This window comes from Psammomys obesus, unplaced genomic scaffold (assembly GCF_907164565.1).
Source record: "Psammomys obesus unplaced genomic scaffold, mPsaObe1.curated_primary_1811, whole genome shotgun sequence".
NCBI classification, from domain to species: domain Eukaryota; kingdom Metazoa; phylum Chordata; class Mammalia; order Rodentia; family Muridae; genus Psammomys; species Psammomys obesus.
The window spans coordinates 25590973-25609712 of record NW_026585504.1 but is presented as its reverse complement, the minus strand read 5'-3'; the positions used below and the strand labels follow the sequence as shown (position 1 = coordinate 25609712).

General features: G+C 35.7%; 1 protein-coding gene across 1 annotated transcript in view; it reads left to right on the top strand.

The window, feature by feature from the left end:
• Positions 1 to 448: 448 nt before the first annotated feature.
• The window catches only part of Kif18a (kinesin family member 18A), a 56132-nt gene continuing 37840 nt past the window's right edge, over positions 449 to 18740 (top strand). Inside the window, exons 1-8 of the mRNA XM_055604129.1 lie at positions 449 to 770; positions 2166 to 2323; positions 4686 to 4790; positions 5399 to 5509; positions 7569 to 7766; positions 9239 to 9415; positions 10716 to 10793; positions 11006 to 11118. Coding sequence (XP_055460104.1) covers positions 449 to 770; positions 2166 to 2323; positions 4686 to 4790; positions 5399 to 5509; positions 7569 to 7766; positions 9239 to 9415; positions 10716 to 10793; positions 11006 to 11118 — 1262 coding nt within the window. The remainder of the gene's footprint in view (positions 771 to 2165; positions 2324 to 4685; positions 4791 to 5398; positions 5510 to 7568; positions 7767 to 9238; positions 9416 to 10715; positions 10794 to 11005; positions 11119 to 18740) is intronic.

Here is an 18740-nt window from a genome sequence, read left to right as displayed (position 1 = left end):
TGGTTGGTTGGTTGGTTGGTTGGTTGGTTGGTTGGTTGGTTGGTTGGTTGGTTGGTTTTCGAGACATGATTTCTCTATATAACCTTGGCTGTCCTTGACTAGCTTGGTAGACCAGGCTGGCCTTGAACTTGGACCAGGTAAACCACCTGTCTCTGCCTCCCTAAGTGCTAGGATTAAAGGCATGTGCCACCACACCCGGCTGATATTTCAGAAAACTCGTACCATGGTTTTCTTATAAGTGTGCCATTTTAGGGAGCTGTCTAAGCTAACAGGGCAACATGTATATGCATTTCTCCCAGTAATATATTTCCCAAGAGAATGGGACATAAAAATTACCTTTTAAATGACTATTACATGCCTGTTTTAAGTAAAACTAATAGTGACTTTTTCTTTTTTAATCTCAGAGAAATCCAGGTGGTTATGTAAGCAGGAATCAAGATAACTAAAGATGTCTGACACTGAAGATTTATGTCACCACATGAAAGTAGTTGTTCGTGTGCGTCCTGAGAATACAAAAGAAAAGGCAGATGCATTCCGTAGAGTGGTGCATGTTGTGGATAAACATATACTCGTTTTTGATCCAAAACATGAAGAAGTCAGTTTTTTTCACAGAGCGAAAACTACAAATTTTGATATTACTAAAAAACAAAATAAAGATCTTAAGTTTGTTTTTGATGCTGTTTTTGATGAAACATCAACTCAAATGGAAGTTTTTGAACATACAACCAAGCCAATTCTTCATAGTTTTCTCAATGGATACAATTGCACAGGTACCTGTTTCAGTTTAAAAATCTAACTTTTCTATCTAGCTTCAGTTTTACTTTTGGAGGGATATGTACTTTGTTCATTTTGTAAATACAATCAAGTTCAAGGTACATGAATTCCAATAATTTTGAGATTTCTGTAGATTGAAATAGATTTCAGTAGATTCAGGCTTTCTTTAACACATAGTCATGATATATGGCTTATCTCTTAAGAAACTTTCTCTTCTCAGGGCATTACTGTTAGCCCTGTAAACACTTTTCAGTTTTATTAAGCCACATCTTATAATTGATGGCAGATTTCTCACCATTTGTACTCACAAATATATTCACTGTTGACCTCTCTTAACAGCCTGCAATGTCTGAAGACTTTCCTTAGTATAAAAGTATTAGAACTGCATGAAGCCTGAGAATTGTATGTAGTTTTTAGCAGATCTTCAGCTCAAGAAGCATTCCTTACGCCTTGGAGAGAAGCTTTAATTTGTCTTTCAGAAAACACCAGTTAATCTAGAGGTTATAGTAATAACATACTAGTATCTCATTTTTATAATTGTCAGTTTTTATGGTGTTTTCTACTGTACATTCCAAGCTAACTTGTTTCACTAAGACTGCCTTCCTCCTTTTTCTCACAGAAAATTATCACACTTGATTCTTGATCAAGAAAAAATGATGGTTAGTGGTCCAAACTGCAGATTCTCATTTGTATCCAGATATTCTTTTCCTCATTAAACTTCCTTTTGTCCTAGAGATTTTTTCTCCCTTTGGCTTAAAAAACAAAAGGAATCTCTTTTGATACTGTTTTCTCTCTGGCTTAATATATTTAGCTATTTTTAAACCTTCTTTTGCAAACTAAAGTAAAACACCAGCTTAATTTATTCCAAAAACTATTTTACCAGTATTTAACATATCTGATGACTTAATATGATGCTGAGTGTTTGCATTTGTAACTGGATTTCTTTTTCATTTGAAGAAATGCATGACTTCTATGTGATACTGGATAGAATTGTGGAAATAAGTAATTTACCAGAAATAACATGTAAGAATAATTTTATAAATCACCTTTGTGGAATTCATTCAGCTCAACAAGTGTATGTACGCTTTGCTTCATGTTATTTACTAAAGCACAGGATATGCTGCCTGCCTTGGTGGGTGCCCTGTGGTCATACTGTGGTTGAGGTGTGCCGATGGATATCGTATTCTGATAGCAAATAAGGAAGTAGATGTTTGTGCCTGTGAATATGTGGAAGGCACAAAATAACATTAGAGCTAAGTAGGAACAGGTGATATCTATTGGATGTAAAGTTTGTTTCTCTTCGGGATATCAGGTTAGAACTAGCCACTAGAGTGGATTTAGTAATGCTGTAACAATGAACATTGATCTCAACCCTTTTATTTAACATTCAGTACTTGCATATGGTGCCACTGGAGCTGGAAAGACTCACACAATGCTGGGATCAGCTGCTGAACCCGGGGTGATGTACCTAACAATGTTAGCCCTTTTCAAGTCCATGGATGAGATTAAAGAAGAGAAGGTGTGCAGCACTGCCGTTTCTTATCTGGAGGTAAGTTGGCGCTACCTTGCACATTAATCACTGTCCGAGAAAACTCAGTTACAAGGGTCCATTCAAATCATCTCCTACAGGAGTCTTCTTGTGTCTTCAGTCATTAAAATTTCTAACCATGCGTATCTTTTTTCATGCATCGTACTCTTATTTTAATCTAATTTCAAATTATAGAGACATTAAAAAATGGTGTATAGAAAAAACTTCTAGATAGCCTTCACTGAGGTGCCCTATATGTTAACATTTTTCATTTGCTGTTCTCTCTGTTGTGTATGCATTTATTCTTTAGTGCTTTACATGGTATAAATTTGTTGAACCAGGAAATGTTTTAAACAATCTCTGAATGTTTGTCTGAAATTATTCCAAATCATAAATTACATTCACTTGCATGCTTTTGGTCTCCTTTAATGAGAAATTTCTGTGTTTTCTTTGTAGTTTAAAAAACAAAGGATATCTTAAAAACCCTCGGTTCATTTTTGTCTCTAGTAGATTTTGTTTAAGTGCTGGAAGACACACCATAGAAGCAGTATTGAATTCTTACTACTTCATATCAGCTTACTTATATATTTGTTTAGTCTCATTATAGGCACTGTTAACTTTTATAAATTTCATTATTCTGGAATTTGCAAGATTTGCTGATTCATATATATGAGTAAATTATAGACGATGGTGCTTTTTAGACACCACCATTTCTCTTATGCTTATTTTTTAGTATTTATTGAAAGAAAGGCTTTTCCCTTTGTTAGAACAGCATAGGCTCATGGTTTAGGCACTTTCAGTTATTTGAGCAATTGGAACACTTTTGTTTTTAATTACTTTGTGTGTGTGTGTGTGTGTAAGTTTTGACATGGGAGTGGAAGTCTGAAAACATCTTTCAGAAGTTGGCTCTGTCTTAACACCTTGTTAAAGTAGGATCTCTCTTATTTCTTCCCCACTGAATACAGTAGGCTGTCTTGCCTGCAGGCTTCCAGGGCCTGCTTTTTATCTCCCCTAAGGAGTGCTGGCATTATACATGCATACCAATGCATCTGGAGCCTTTTATCATTAGGTTTTCATACAGTATACTTTATATTTCATATCCCACAACTCCTGCCAGATTCTCTCCTCTCCCGACCCACCCAAGTTCATGTTCTTTGTATCTTTCAAAAGAAAAGCCACTAAAAACATGGAGTACAAATTACTCCTGAGCATAGACCTGCTGTAGAGTGTGGTTGATATACCCAGTGTCACTCCATTGAAGGAAACTGATTTTCCTTTTCCCAGCAGCTATCATTTGTGGATAGCTTATTGTGTAGGGGTGGGCCTTTGTGCCCATATTCTCAGCTAAATTCTGAGATTTTATCTGCCCTGAGCTGTACAGGTCTTATGAATTGTGTCACGGTCTCTCTGAATTCATATGTACATCTGTCCTGTTGTGTCTACAAAATGTTGTTTCCTTAAGTTGTCCTCCACCTCTGGCTCTCACGGATGTTCCACCCCCTCTTCCCTGAGCTTTGAGAAGGGTAGGATACAGACGACCTATTTATGGTTGAGCAGGATCCAACTCAGGTCATCAAGCTTTCTTGTTGTGTACTTTGATCCATTTCAAACAATTCTTGGGACATCAAGACTTGCTTTGAACTTGTGATCCTTCTGCCTCAGCCTCCTATCTGTTGAGATGATAGAAATATGTCAGCACATTCACATTTGCGATCACTTTATATGCTCAAAATGTGAAGATCTGGTCAGCCAAAGTTTCTTTGTGTTCCCCCTGGTAGACAGTAAAAGATAGCCAAGCTTCAGTCCTTCCTCTGCTGTTAATTTTGTAGACATGGAATAATCCCTCAGGGTCTTAGTCACTCCACAATTCAGAAGAGAGGGACTATCACTGTTGTACGTTAAACTGGAACTGAAGGATAGTGACATAAATATATCTGTTTCTGACTGGGTTTTCTTTAACATTTATTCCCTAAAATTGGTGCTTTTTCCAGATGTAAGAAAGCTGGCTTATCTTTATCTTGTTAGAGTTATTAAATCATGAATTACTGGGTGAGAATATAGTTATTCCAACTTTTTTTTTTTCTTTTTCTTTTGTCTGTTTTTGGTTTTATCCAGACAGGGTTTCTTTGTGTGACCCGGGCTATCCTGGACTCACTTGAAAGACCAGGCTGGCCTCAAATCACGGTAGTCTGCCTGCCTCTGCCTCCCTGAATGCTGAGATTGAAGGTGTGCACCACCATGTCCAGCTTCTAGCCTTAATTTTCAGGTGTAAACAAAAGTGATCAAAATCTGTTCTGTGGCTGTCAACCTTCAGTCAAAACTTTGTGTGTGAGAGCATCACTTATTTTGATATCACTGTTAATATGCTTCTTTTTATTTTAAGGTGTATAATGAACAGATTCGTGACCTCTTGACAAATTCAGGACCACTTGCTGTCAGGGAAGACACGCAAAAAGGAGTGGTTGTGCAGGGTCTCACTTTACACCAGGTATGCTTATAGGTGTCTTTTCTTTCTGTGGAACAGGAAAGGTGCAGGTTAAGCTCACCAGCCATTAGTTTGAAACCACTGTGTTTGAAAAAGACTAAAGTTTTAGACTAAAGTGAATTACAAGGGATCTAAAGCCAGAGTGACTGTCCTGGATCACAAAGATACTAGCACTCTAGAGATCACAGAATTGAGGATAGCCTCATTCTACTTCCTCTCATTGAATGTACTTGATACATCTTAAGAAACAATTGAGGGATATTTTTCCCATTAAAAATCTCACTGAAATTTTATTTTTCTGTTAAATGCATTTATATATTTGTCTCAGAGATTGGATTTTACCTCTTACCCCTTAATATAGCACCAAGTTCTAAACAGATAGTACATTGTCAATATTTAATAGGAATAAATTCATAGAAAATATATCTTTTACCTTTAAAACTATCATTTGTTGAGTAAGCTTACTGAGGGTCTGGGATTTACCTTAATGGTTGAACACTTTGCTAGTGTTAACGGGCCTTGGGTTTTATTTCTCCAGCAGTAAATAAGTAAAAGTTAGTTAAATTTTAGAGATGGATTACTAAATATTTATTTTCTATTTAAACTCCTAGCCTAAGTCCTCAGAGGAAATATTACAGCTACTAGACAATGGAAACAAAAACAGGACACAGCATCCCACTGACATGAATGCTACATCTTCTCGTTCTCATGCTGTTTTCCAGGTAAAAGACCTTCAGGCTAGTACTCAAGTTGACATTTAAAATAAAGCCACGCTGATGAATAATTTTTATATGTGGCAACAAAATCTCATCTATAGACATCTGTGTTCCTTAGCACATCCGTTGCTTTGCAACAGTGTTTGCTGGTTTGCTTTGTTTCAAGACATAATCTTACTAAGTTGACTAGGTTGACTTTGATGTCGTTGAGTAGCAGTGGCCAACCCTGACTTTTGTTCTTTTTACCAGACTCCTGAGTAGCTGGGATTACAGGCACTATGACACCTTGCCCACTAAAGCTAAAGTCCTTAGCATGCAGAAAATATTCCACATAGTGCTAAAATGCCGCCCGAGTACATTTGCTCTTGAAAGTACTTCAACATCAAGAACATTTAGAATTGAGATAACTTCTATCACATACATGAGGTTTTACTTTTTATAACTTAACAGAATTCCTTGAACATAGGCATCATATTAAATAAGAGGTAGTAAAGTGGAAATGGAAGATATTGACTATGTAGCCAACTGCATTCCTTAAGAATGATAGCTGACACAATACTCTATTGGAGAAAATGTTCACAAAGATCCAAAACACAGATACCAGAATTTATTGTTTGTAGTTTCTACTTTTCTTTTTATCCAAATGCTTATTTATGTAAAACTTTACTTTAGATAATGCTGTGTGAAATTTATTTTTCAACATTAAAAAAAATGTTACATTTATCTGTGTGTTTATGTGTAGGCATATATTTGTCATGACAAAATTCTTTGGGGAACTGATACTCTCCTTCTACCATGGATGAGTCTGGGACCTCTAACTAAATCGTCAAGCTCAGCAGCAAGCTCTTTGACCATCTCACTAGCCTGTGAAATTCATCTTATCAAAAAGCAATTGTTATATTTGAAAGTATTTTTATCTATAGTAGTTAAACCTTTCAGATAGTGTCTATTCAGTAGTTTCATTGATCTTATTTCTTCCAGTGACATTTTTCTTTATCATTAGTCTTACCATTAGATAAATATTTATGAGAGTGGGATTTCTCTAAAATGTATTTAGATCTTACCTATGTCTTCATCTCTCCCACCTATCTTGTTTCAGTTAAAGTCTGCAAAGCAACCTAAGATGGTTAAATAAGTGGCTTAGGAGGTAGACAAGTTGGTAGAATGCTTATCTGATATACATGAAGTCCTAAGTTAAATTTCTGCCACCAATTAAACTGGACACTGTCTCAGACCTATAATTCTGGTACTCCAGAGGAAGAGGGAGCAGTTCTGAAGTTCAAGGTCATAGCCTTTTACTAGTAAGCTCATAGCCACATGACCACCTGTCTCAAGAAAAGAAAGAAAACATGTTGAATAGATTATACCTTTGTGGGCAGCTGAAAAACATGATCAAATTATTGATGAGCCGTTTATTTTTACACACAGGGCTGGAAGGTTCAGTCTGGTGTCAGCTGGCATTATTGCTTTTGGGACTATGGTGAGGCAGCACATCATTAAAGGGGCTGTTACTTACTTTATAACCAGCCTGAGAAAATAAATTGGAATAGAGAAGAGCTAGGATCCTATTTTTTTCCTTGAAGGAAATATGACCTATGACCCAAAGACCTTCCAGTTTTCCTCTTTGCTTTGTGGAATTTAGTAGACAACAAAGTCGTGGCATATCATATGCCCAGGTTGAGAACATGCTCCTGGACTAACATGATCTATCATCCATACCTAAACACATACATACTACCACACCATTCCCCACAAGTAATTTGTACTTCATAGACTTATAGGGTTTTCATCTAGTAGCACCAAGGCACCAATGCAGACTAGACAATTAATACATAAGCCTTTGGAACAGCCTGTAATATGAAAACTCATATATACAATCTACATTTTCATATTTTTCTCATCTTTAGTAATTCTAGTACTGATTAGTATCCGGAAGATAATATGTTATTGTGTTGTCTTTTAAAAAGAGAATGACTGTCTTCATTTATATATATTTTTGAAAATAAAGCATTTCCTTTAATTTTACTGAAATGTATACTCCTTTTTTCCTATTCTGTGTTTTAAGATTTATTTGCGACAACAAGACAAAACAGCAAGCATCAATCAAAATGTCCGTATAGCCAAAATGTCACTCATTGACCTTGCAGGATCTGAGCGGGCCAGTACTTCTGGTACTAAGGGGACACGATTTGTAGAAGGCACAAATATTAATAAATCCCTTTTAGCTCTTGGGAATGTCATCAATGCCTTAGCAGATACAAAGGTAGGTACTATATGTTTACTTGCTAAATATTTTGAAAAATATTTTCTGGAATGTGTTGTGGGTATAGTTTCAGACATGATTGGCCCTGCACTACCGAACAGTGCTGCATAAGTATTGGTTTATGTTTATTTTGTGAAACAACAAAGTATTGGTTTATGCTGTTTGTGTGTGTGCATTCTTGTGGTACTTGGGCTTAAACCCAATACCTCTCATGTGCTAGGAAAGTATTCTACCCCTGGTTTTTTGAGATAGGATCTCAGTGAGTAAGTTAGGCTGTTCTTTGAGTCTCTTTTCTCAGCCTTCTAAAGCTATAATTACAGGCCTGTTCGACCATGCTTAGCATGGTTGCTTTTTTCATACACCCAGCTTTGAACTTCATTGTAAGTAACTGCTCGATGATGACTAGAAAACAAGAATGATAACTGAATTGATAAGAAGACATTAAAAAAAAAAAACAACCTTTGACAGCCAGTTTGTCTAGTTAGTATTTTATAATATACTGTCAAATTGTAATACAAAAGAGATAAGAGGCTTAATGTCTAAAGTGTAATTATATAATAGAATGTTTACTAATGCTTTGAAGCATTTAAAACTCTTTTGATGCAGCATAAACCAGAAGTACATAGTGTTAGATAGCATATTTGATAGTATGCTAAGTTGTTTTTTAGTTTTGAAGCTAAAACAGGCTTAAAAGCTTTAGGAAAATTACTGTTAAATTGCTGAAAGTGATAATTTTAATTTAGAATAGTGTATTTTAAAATTATTGGAAAGACTTTCTTAAGAGGGCAAGTTACTGAAATTACATGACCATTGCAAAAGCAACATTCATTGCACACAGAGTTAAAAACTCAAACATTTGCATATGATGTACTTCAAATTTATAAAGTTACTCGAGTTTCTTGAAGTTTGGGTGATTTGTTTTTTGGTTGGTTGGTTGTGTTTTACTTTGGAAACATAAGCTTGTTTTACTATCCAAGGTACCTACCAAGGGACTGGGATTATAGGCACATGATGCCACACCCTTGTTCAGTCATCTTTTCAAATATGTTTCACCTACAACAAAAAAAAAACAATCTTGATAGCTGTTTTGTTGTAAAGTTTGTACTTAGAGATGTCAATTTTAGATGGGACTTGTAACATTTTTATTCGTTTACTTGTGTGTACAAGTCTGTGTGTGTTGAAGTCAGAGGGTAACTCTCCAGAGTGCGTTCTCCTCCTGCTGTGTGGGCTCTAGGAATTGCACGGAGTGTGTGGGAGCAGCCTTTTTTTTTTTTTTTTTTTTTAAACGTACTGAGTGGTCCTGTCAGCAGTGAATGGGATTTTCACATATTCACCAAGTAGTCAAAATTCATTTGCATCATGTCAACTGCCAGTTTTATCATTGGGCATTGCTTATATTCTTCTAGTGAAATAGTAATCGTTTTTATTTAGATGTGAAAAATGGAATAAGTATTCTTGTTTTGTTCTTTCAGAGAAGGAATCAGCATATTCCTTACAGAAATAGTAAGCTTACTCGCTTGTTGAAGGATTCTCTTGGAGGAAACTGTCAAACTATAATGATAGCTGCTGTTAGTCCTTCCTCTTTATTCTACGACGACACATATAACACTCTTAAGTATGCTAATCGTGCAAAAGAAATTAAATCTTCTGTAAGTGCATTTACTTTGACTTGTTGGGAGAATATTAGGGATGTGTTATTTTTATACCTCTAATTAAAGTCTTAATTAGGGTCATGTTTCTGTTAAGGAGTCTGGCAGTTCAGGTTAGAAGTGTCTGATGCGGTTACTGAGGTATAACTTAGTCACACGTTTTGTGTCTTGATCACTTATGCAGTGGATGTTGTTATTTGTTCTTGTAGGTGCTAGAGTCCTTTAGTGCCTTTTTTTTCTTCAGAACACAGCATGTGATGTTTGGATGGCACTACAGAAGTGCTATCCAAAGAATAGTGCCAAGGATTTAATGTCTTTAAATTTATTTATTTATTTTTTTTACTTAATGCAATAAATATTTATAAATGATAGTGCAATTTATCTGAGCGCCAACTAATGATATCTACCTCAGTTTATAAGATTATTTGCATGAATTCTATAACATTACAGTAAATTTTCACATGCATAATATTGTGTTAAATAAGGAGTATAAAAATAGTGACTGGTTGGGGACATATTTTTTTGCCAAAACTTTGGCATACTTTAAAAAACGTATACTACAGCTGGGATACAAAGTGAATAAATTTTAATAAATAAAAAATTATAATAAACAATACACATGAAAATGTACCTATTTAAAAATTACAGAACCTTGGGTTAGAAGGGACCTCAGATTAGCTGATGTGATTTCTCCTCAACCTCTGCCTTTCCTCCTTTAAGAGTCTGAGGATGAGCAATATGTCAGCCTGTGAGAAATGTCCATATACTATTTATATAAAAGGTCAAACTATATGACTGTACAAAGATTTTTCACACATTACTTCAACCCATTGTGGAGGTTTCTGGTTTGTTTGGGATTTTTTTGTGCTCCATTTTACAACTGTATGGGCCAAAGCTTGAAAATTTTTAAGTACTGATTCTAAATCACTTAAATAAGAACTGTCCAGAATATTAAAAACTAACTTTATGTTTAATTTTCTCCTGACTATTCTGAAAATAATAAGAAACTAATAGGGACTCAAACATAAAACAGAATTCTGAGTTTATTAAAAGAACTAACAGACAATTTTATTATATTGTGAATAAATGCTTAAAGGTATTTTTTCAGTAACCCAATTTGTTTATAATTTAATATGTATGTTCAACATACTCTCTTGACCAGATTTAAGTATGGTCATAGTTAATCATGATGCTAACACTTGTCAAAAAGTCAAACTTGGTGGACCCAGGTTAGTGAGATATAATGCCACTTGTGCTGTATTGAACTATGTGGGTTATACTCATAATTTCTATTTTTCAGCAGTTGAAGAGCAATGTTCTTAATCTCAGCAGTCACGTATCTCAGTATGTAAAGATCTGTAACATGCAGAAAGCAGAGGTAGGTCTACTCTTTTCAGTGATATGATAATTACCTACAGTTCTTCACTTAAGGGATGTTTCTTTCCTTATTGTCCCAAAATTTAATATATTATTTACTATAGTGGAAATCTGCTTTATTTGATTATTAATTATAACTGTGCTTTTGCTATGGTCATGTAAGATGGAAACAGATATTTTGATTTGTATTTTAATTAGTGTTTTCTTTGCTAGATTTTAATGTTGAAAGAAAAACTAAAAGCCTATGAAGAACAAAAAGCCTTGACTGACAAAAATGATTCTGCAAAATTAGTGCAATCAAACACTCAAGACAAAGAAATTGAAAGGTAAAGCTATTAAAATCTCATTTGGGAAATGTATGGTTGTAAAATGTAGCCTTCTATTTTATTACTCATCACTTTTTGTTATGTATCATATATGTATATCTACATACACACAATTTAATTCAGAAAATTTATTTGTTTGTTCTTTGTATTTGACATTCTGGACATCAGCTCCTTTGATTTTACAGATGGGAAAACCAAAAGAGAAAAACTGTTTAGGTCGTCTGTGAAGTTAGTTTATTTTGAACCGTGCTTTTTTTGTGTCATTAGTACTTGTAAAGTTTTATGAAAATTTGTTCTGTTTTTATTGATTCTATATAGAGCTACTACACCACTTACTAATTTTAAGTTATTTATTGTCTGAGTACGCTTCACAGTGATGGAGAATGATAGAATAATATTTCCTGTCCAAGTTGACCAACTATATATGTTGTACCTCTTAAGATTTGTGTTTCTTGCTCTGCTCCTCCAAGTTTACAAGTTTAAACTTGTAAACTTGATTGATTGAGGAAAAAGTTCTTTTGAATATTATGTTATTGACTGTTCTCATTTTGTTTTTCTCCCTAAACTTTATTAATAGCATTGTAGATTTGTTAATTTCACCTGACCACTACAACTATCTTTTTAAGTAGAATTCAAAGAGGTATTGTTTCCTCAACTAAAGTATAGTAAAAACTCAAGTTTAAATTTTGTTGAAATATTGTGTGTGTGTGCATATGTGTGTGTGTGTGTGTATGTGTGTGTAGATAGGTAGGAAAGTATAGATGTAAGTCAGGAGACAGCTTTTCAGGAGTCAGTTCTAGCCTCGCACTGTTGAATTTCTGAGATTGAACTAAGGTTATGAGGTTTGTCTAGCAAGCATTTTTACACACTGGGCCATCTCAGTAGCCCAGAAATATCAGGCTTTGTTCTGTATTCTCGGACTGTGTTATTTTACAATATCACATATGATTATGACAGTTATTTCTGTCAGTGACAAAAGGCAGCTTTGCATATCTCGGGTTTCCCTGTGTGCTGCTAAGGTGCAAGGGTGCTGAATACGCTTGCTTCTCCCATATGTTGAAATTGTTTAATCTCCCAAGTAATCCATTAAAATATTGATTTGTTGTTATTTTATTTAGAGTATAAATTTTTGATACCCCACCAGTTTTTTATATTAAAACATACATGATAATAATACTAATGTAATACAAGTTTCTTGAAAATTAAACTACCAATTTTTCAAAATTAGAGTGATTACTTTTATAAATTTGTCAGCATTAACCAAGTGTAATTTGCCAACTAAATTGTAGCCCATCTCTGCAATCTCAGCTACTTAGTATTCTGAGTCATGAGGATTGCAGTTTCAAGTCGAGCCTGGAATATTTAGGATGATTTTATCTCAGAAACTTAAAAACATAGAAATAGTTGTTGTGATATAACTCAGTTTTGTAGTGCTTGCCTAGCATGTGTGAGTCTCTGGGTTCAGTGCTCTGTGCCATAGTTTTTATGGGGGAAATGAGGAGGACTTTTTTTGAGTTGATGGCTTTAAGTCATTTCTTTCTGTGTGTGTGTATGTGTGTGTGTGTGTGTGTGTGTGTGTGTGTGTGTGTGTGTGTCCCTCTTTCAGGTTTTTTATTATTTTGGGAGGAGGTTGTTTGTGTGAGCATATGTATGTGCAGATGAGTACAGGTGTTCTAGGAAATCAGAAGCATCAGATCTCTCTGGACCACAGGCAGTTGTGTTCCTTCCCGCATAAGTGCTGGGAACCCAAATTGGGATCTCGCCAAGAGCTTTTAACTCCTCTTAACTGCTAAGCAGTTTTTGCAATCTTTTCAGCACCTTAACTTTCTCTTCTGGTAAAATTATTTGGATGGTGTGAACCATGAAATGATCAATTATTGATATATAAAATTCCATCATTTAACCTTTCTCGTTCTGCTCAGAAGTAACTGTCCATAGTATTCTATAATGCTCCTTTTAATATCAGTCACATTGTTACATGGGTGCTTTTTAATACCATGAATAAACAATTTTGTTTTCAATAAAAATTCAATAATATTTTTGTGCGTTTTCAAAAGTTAATGGAAAAAAATCTTATTCCAACGTGTTTGTAAAGCTAGTATACAAAAGAGAAGCATAAAAAATAAAAAAAAATTATAAATAACCAATGTAAAAATTGGTTATGACTATGCCAAGGAAGTGTTATCATCTAATTCATTGTGTCTCACCTAAAATCTTTATTGCAAAATTTTGTTTTCTAGTTAATTTAGATGTTCTAAATGACTAGAAAATAGTTACTACTCGGTACCTTAAGATTTTCTCTTTAACGTGTTTTTTTCTTTCTTTTTTATTAATTAACTTATTTACTTTATATCCTAATCACAGGTTTCTCCTCCCTCCTCTCCTTCCAAACCCTCCTTTTCCCCTCCTCTTCCTCTGTTCCCTTCTCCCTTTCCCCTCCCCTTCTCCTAGTCTCTTCTCCCTTTCCCCTCAGAGAAGGAGAGACCCCATGTATATAGCAACCCACCTTGGCATATCAAGATAAAGTAGGACTAGGTGCATCTTCTGTTGAGGCTAGACATGGCAGCCCAGTTAGTCGAAAGGGATCCAAGGGCAGGCAACAGAGTCGGAGACAGCCTTTTCTCGAGTTGTTAGGAGACCTACATGAAGACTAAGCTGCAGTTCTGTTACATATGTATAGAAGGCCTAGAACTGTCCTGTGAATGTTCATTGGTTGGTGGTTCAGTCTCTGAACCCCTATGGGCCCAAATTAGTTAATTGTATAAAATTATCTTTGTATAAAGTTATCTTGTAGTGTCCTTGACCTCTCTGGCTCCTCTAGTTTCTTTGTCCCACCTCTGCCACACCTAATATTTGGCTGTGGGTTTCTGTATCTGTTTCTATAGGCTTCTGGGTGAAGCCTGTCAAAGGATAGTTATGCTAGGCTCCTATCTGAAAGTGTAGCAGTAATAATACAATAGATAATAGTGTCAGGTGTTGAAATTGCTGTCCTCATCCCTCCATTGGAAGTCTGTGTGATTACAAGAGGTGACCATTTCAGGGTCCAAATTCCTCTTTGCTGGGACTTTTGGCTATTGTCACTCTCATAGATTTCTAGGAGTTCCCTTATCCTAGCTTTATAGCTTGTCTCAGAGCTGCCACACCACCACCATCACTTCCATTTTCTCTCCCTCAGTACTCCCCACACTTGATCCATCCTCTTCCCTTTCCATGCCCTCTTCCACTCAGTTCCCTTCATTCATACTCCTCCAGTGTCTTATTTTTTCGATCTGACTGAGATTCCAGCAGCCTCCCTTGCCCTTCTTGTTTCTTAGCTTCTTTGTGTCTGTGGATTGCTGCATGGCTATCCTGTACTTTATGGCTAATATCCACTTATAAGTGACTACATACCATGTGTCTTTCTTGCCTTGGTTACTCACTCGGGATATTTTCTAGTTCCATCCATTTGCCTGCGAATTTTGTGATGTCCTTGGTTTTAATAGGTACATAGTATTCCATTGTATAAATGTATGACATTCTTTGGTTGAGGAACATGTAGGTTGTTTCCAATTTCTGGATATTACAAATAAAGCTGCTTTGGACATGGTTGAACAGATGTCCTTGTGGTTTGGTGGAGCATCTTTTGGGTATATGCCCAAGAGTGGTATAGCTGGATCTTGAGGTAGAACTGTGTCCAGTTTTCTGATAAACTACCAGATTGATTTCCAAAGTGATTGTACAAATTTGCATTCCCACCATCGATGGAAGAGTATCCCTCTTGCTCCACATCCTCTCTAGCATGTGCTGTAAATTCAGGTTTTGATGTTAGCCATTCTGACAGGTAAAAGATGGAATCTCAGAGTCGTTTTGATTTACATTTCCCTGATGACTAGGATGTTGAACATTTCTTTAAGTGCTCCTTGGCTATTATAGATTCCGCTGTTGAGAATGTTTTGTTTAGTTCTGTACCCCATATTTAATTGGGTTTTTTGTTTTGTTGCTGTCTGATTTTTTAATTTCTTTATATATTTTGGATATTAGCCCTTTGAAGGATGTAGGGTTGATGAAGATCTTTTCCAAATCTGTAGGCTGCCATTTTGTCCTTTTGATGGTATCCTTTTCAGTTTCATTTCTTAAATTTTCATCTTAGAACCTGAGCTGTTAGTGTTCTCTTCAGGAAGTTATCTCCTGTGCCAATGCATTCAAGGCTCTTTCCTAATTTGTCTGCTATTAGATTTAGCGTATCTTGTTTTATGTTGAAGTCTTTGATCCACTTGGACTTGGCCTCTGTGCGGGGTGACAAATATGGATTTATTCGCATTCTTCTGCATGTAGACATCCGGTTAGACAATCAACATTTGTTGAATACGCTATCTTTTTTCCATTGTATGGTTTGGCTTCTTTGTCAAAAATCAGGTGTCCATAGTGTGTGAATTTATTTCAGGGTCTTCTATTCGATTCCATTGATTCACCAGTCGGTTTCTATGCCAGTACCATGCAGTTTTTAGTTTTGTTGCTCTATAGTACAGCATGAGATCAAGTTTTTTGTTTTGTTTTGTTTTTGTTTTGTTTTGGTGGGGGACTGGGTCAAGGTTTCTTCGTGTAGCCTTGGCTATCCTAGACTTGCTTTGTATACCAGGCTGGCCTGGAACTGTCAGAGATCCAGGTGCCTCTGCTTCCCCAAGTGGGTTTTGTTGAGTCTTTGTATTATTCTCTTTGTATCTAATTTATTGATTTCAGCCCTGAGTTTGATTATTTCCTGCTATTGACTCCTTCTGGGTATGCTTGCTTCTTTTTGTTCTAGAGTTTTCAGGTGTGCTGTTAAATTGCTAAGATGAGATCTCTCCAATTTCTTTATTGAAGGCATTTATTGTTTTGAGCATTCCTCTTGATACAGCTTTTATTGTGTCCCATAAGTTTGAGTATGTTGTGCTTTCATTTCCATTAAATTCTAGAAAGTATTTAATTTCTTTCTTCATTTCTTTTTTGACCCTTTGGTCATGATTAGAAAGTTTTTCAGTGTCTTTCAGTTTTTAGGCTTTCTATTGTTTCTGATGTTGTTATTTAAGTACAGTTTAATCCATGATGATCTGGGGTTATTTCAGTCTTCTTGTATCTGTTGAGGCTTGCTTTGTGACCAGCTATGTAGCCATTTTGGGTGCTGAAAAGAAGGTATATTCTTTTGTGTTTGGGTGAAAAGTTCTGTAGATTTTTGTTACGTCCATTTGATTCAAGACATCTGTTAGTGTCATTATTTCCTTGTTTAGTATCAGTTTTGTTGAACTGTCCTGAAGTCTCCCACTATTAATGTGTGGGGATTGATGTGTGGTTTAAGCTTTACTAATGTGTCTTTTACAAATGTGGGTGCCCTTGTTTTTGGGGCATTGATGTTTAGAATTGAGATGTCTTCTTGATGGAATTTTTCTTTGAATATGAAGTGTCCTTAATCATCTCTTTTGATTAATTTTTATTAAAAGTCTATTTTATTAGATACTAGAATGTCTACTCCAGCTTGCTTCTGGATCTATTTGCTATGAAAACATTTTTCCATCACTTTACTCTGAGAAGGTGTCTATCTTTATTGCTGAAATGTGTTTTTTGGATGCAGCAGAATGATGGATTCTGTTTTTGTATCCATATGTTAGCATTGTCTTTTTAGTAGGCCATCAAGTCAATGAATGTTGAGAGATAGTCATGACCAACGATTATTTTTAATGTGCAATTCTGTAATTGAAAAAATATACACAGGAGACACCATGTGTTTAACATAGGAATACACACACATTAACAGAGCATTTTTTATAGTTTTCCAAAACTCTATTATATCAATCCAAAATTTAAAAATTAAATATATTAGAAATTTTAAGTTAAAATGAAAACCCCTGAAGCTACTGGATATGTTAGTATCCCTCATCCTCCAAAATCAAATGAGTAGAGAGTATCAGTGATTTGTTAAATAAGGGTTATTGTTACCTTTATCGCGTATAATCTAGAAAATGAAACTTTATTGTGCTTTTGCAGACAGGAAATATCTCTTTAAGGAATTTACTCATTTCCTCTTTAGAGGCCTCTACCATCTTTATTAGATCAGCTTTACATTTTCTTGTGCTTTAGCTGTGTTAGGATATCCAGGGCTTGTTGTAGTAGGATAGCTGGGTTCTGGTTGTACCATATTGCCCTGGTTCTTATTCTTAAGCTGTCATTTAGCCATCTGGTTGTCCCTGGTGTAGGCTGCCCACTTGGATGTTTCCTCTTCGGGAAAACAGGCAGATCTGTGACCTGGATGTTGGAGCTTAGAGGACACAGAATGCAGCTCACTGGTGCTAGCTGTGCCCCAGAGGGACTTGACGGGCAGGGGATTTGTGAGAGAGGGGTCTAACCTCGATGTACCTGGAGCTGGCAAGTCTTCTTGGAAAGATAGGCAGAGCACTGACCCAGAAGGTGGGGCTCAGGGGACAGAGCCACTGATGCTGACTGTGCTTCAAGGCACCAGGGTTTTTTCATTCTTTTTGTTGTTGCTGCTGCTATTGTTTTTAAGACACTACCTAGAATCCCTTGATAGTCATTACTTTCTTCATATTTATTTTCTTCAGTAAATACCAATTAAGATACTTAGACCAGAAAAATCCAAATTTGACAATATTGAACTTGTTCTTGAATTTTAAAGTTACAAAAACTAAGATATTGTCTTAGGGTGTAACCTAAAGATAACTTATCAGTTCATTTACTGGCACTAGAATTGGTGTAATACAGTACAGTGAAATCATGGTGTCCATATGTACTTCCTATGAAATATTCATTGGCTTAACAAAACTGCAGTAAAGTCAATGTATTGTGGTTTATACTCATTCCCAGGAGAGTTTCATTAAGAAGCACTGACGTAAATTGGCAGTACCTTTACCACAGATGTATATCCAAAACTCTGCCTGAGGAACATTTATTTTCAAATGTGTAGACTTGATTTTATTTTAAAGGCTTTGTAGTTAATTTTCTTAAACAATTTTTCCTGTGTGAGATTGTTTGTAAGACTAAAATATTGTTCTGACCAATGTTGTTTGTCTAAGAAGGTGCCCAACTATGCATTTCCTCAAAATTTTTCATAGGATTTAATCAGTTTTGAATCCTTGCGGTCTAATAAACTCCACAAATTTGATTCTTTAATTTGCTCTTTGGAGGAGGAAACCACAGCCACTATTCTAGGTTTGCCACATTGTTAACTTGGATGTTTTGGGTCCTGCCTATGTCAGTTGACTCTTTGCCAAACTGTAGGGGGTACCTAACCTTATGGTGTATTTTTACTATAATAATCTTTGAGGCTAAAACTGGCTCTCTCATTTTCCCTAGGGGACCATGGAGATACCATATGATAATGCCTCCCATTGCTTTTTCTTCACAGTAAGCCAACACCAAACAGCACATGATGCTCCCGTGCTAATGGGGCCATGAGAATCTTGATAGTACAGATGCAGGTTTTCATCCTTGTCATTTCTGCTGAGCAGTCAGACTGCATATGATAAAATGCAGCATATTACTAATATCAGAGGCCTTGGGGCACCAAATATTTAAATACCATGATTTTCTTTGCAGCAAAAAGAAAACCAAAGTAGTAAAAATAAAATCGGTACTCCCTTCTAAACATAATT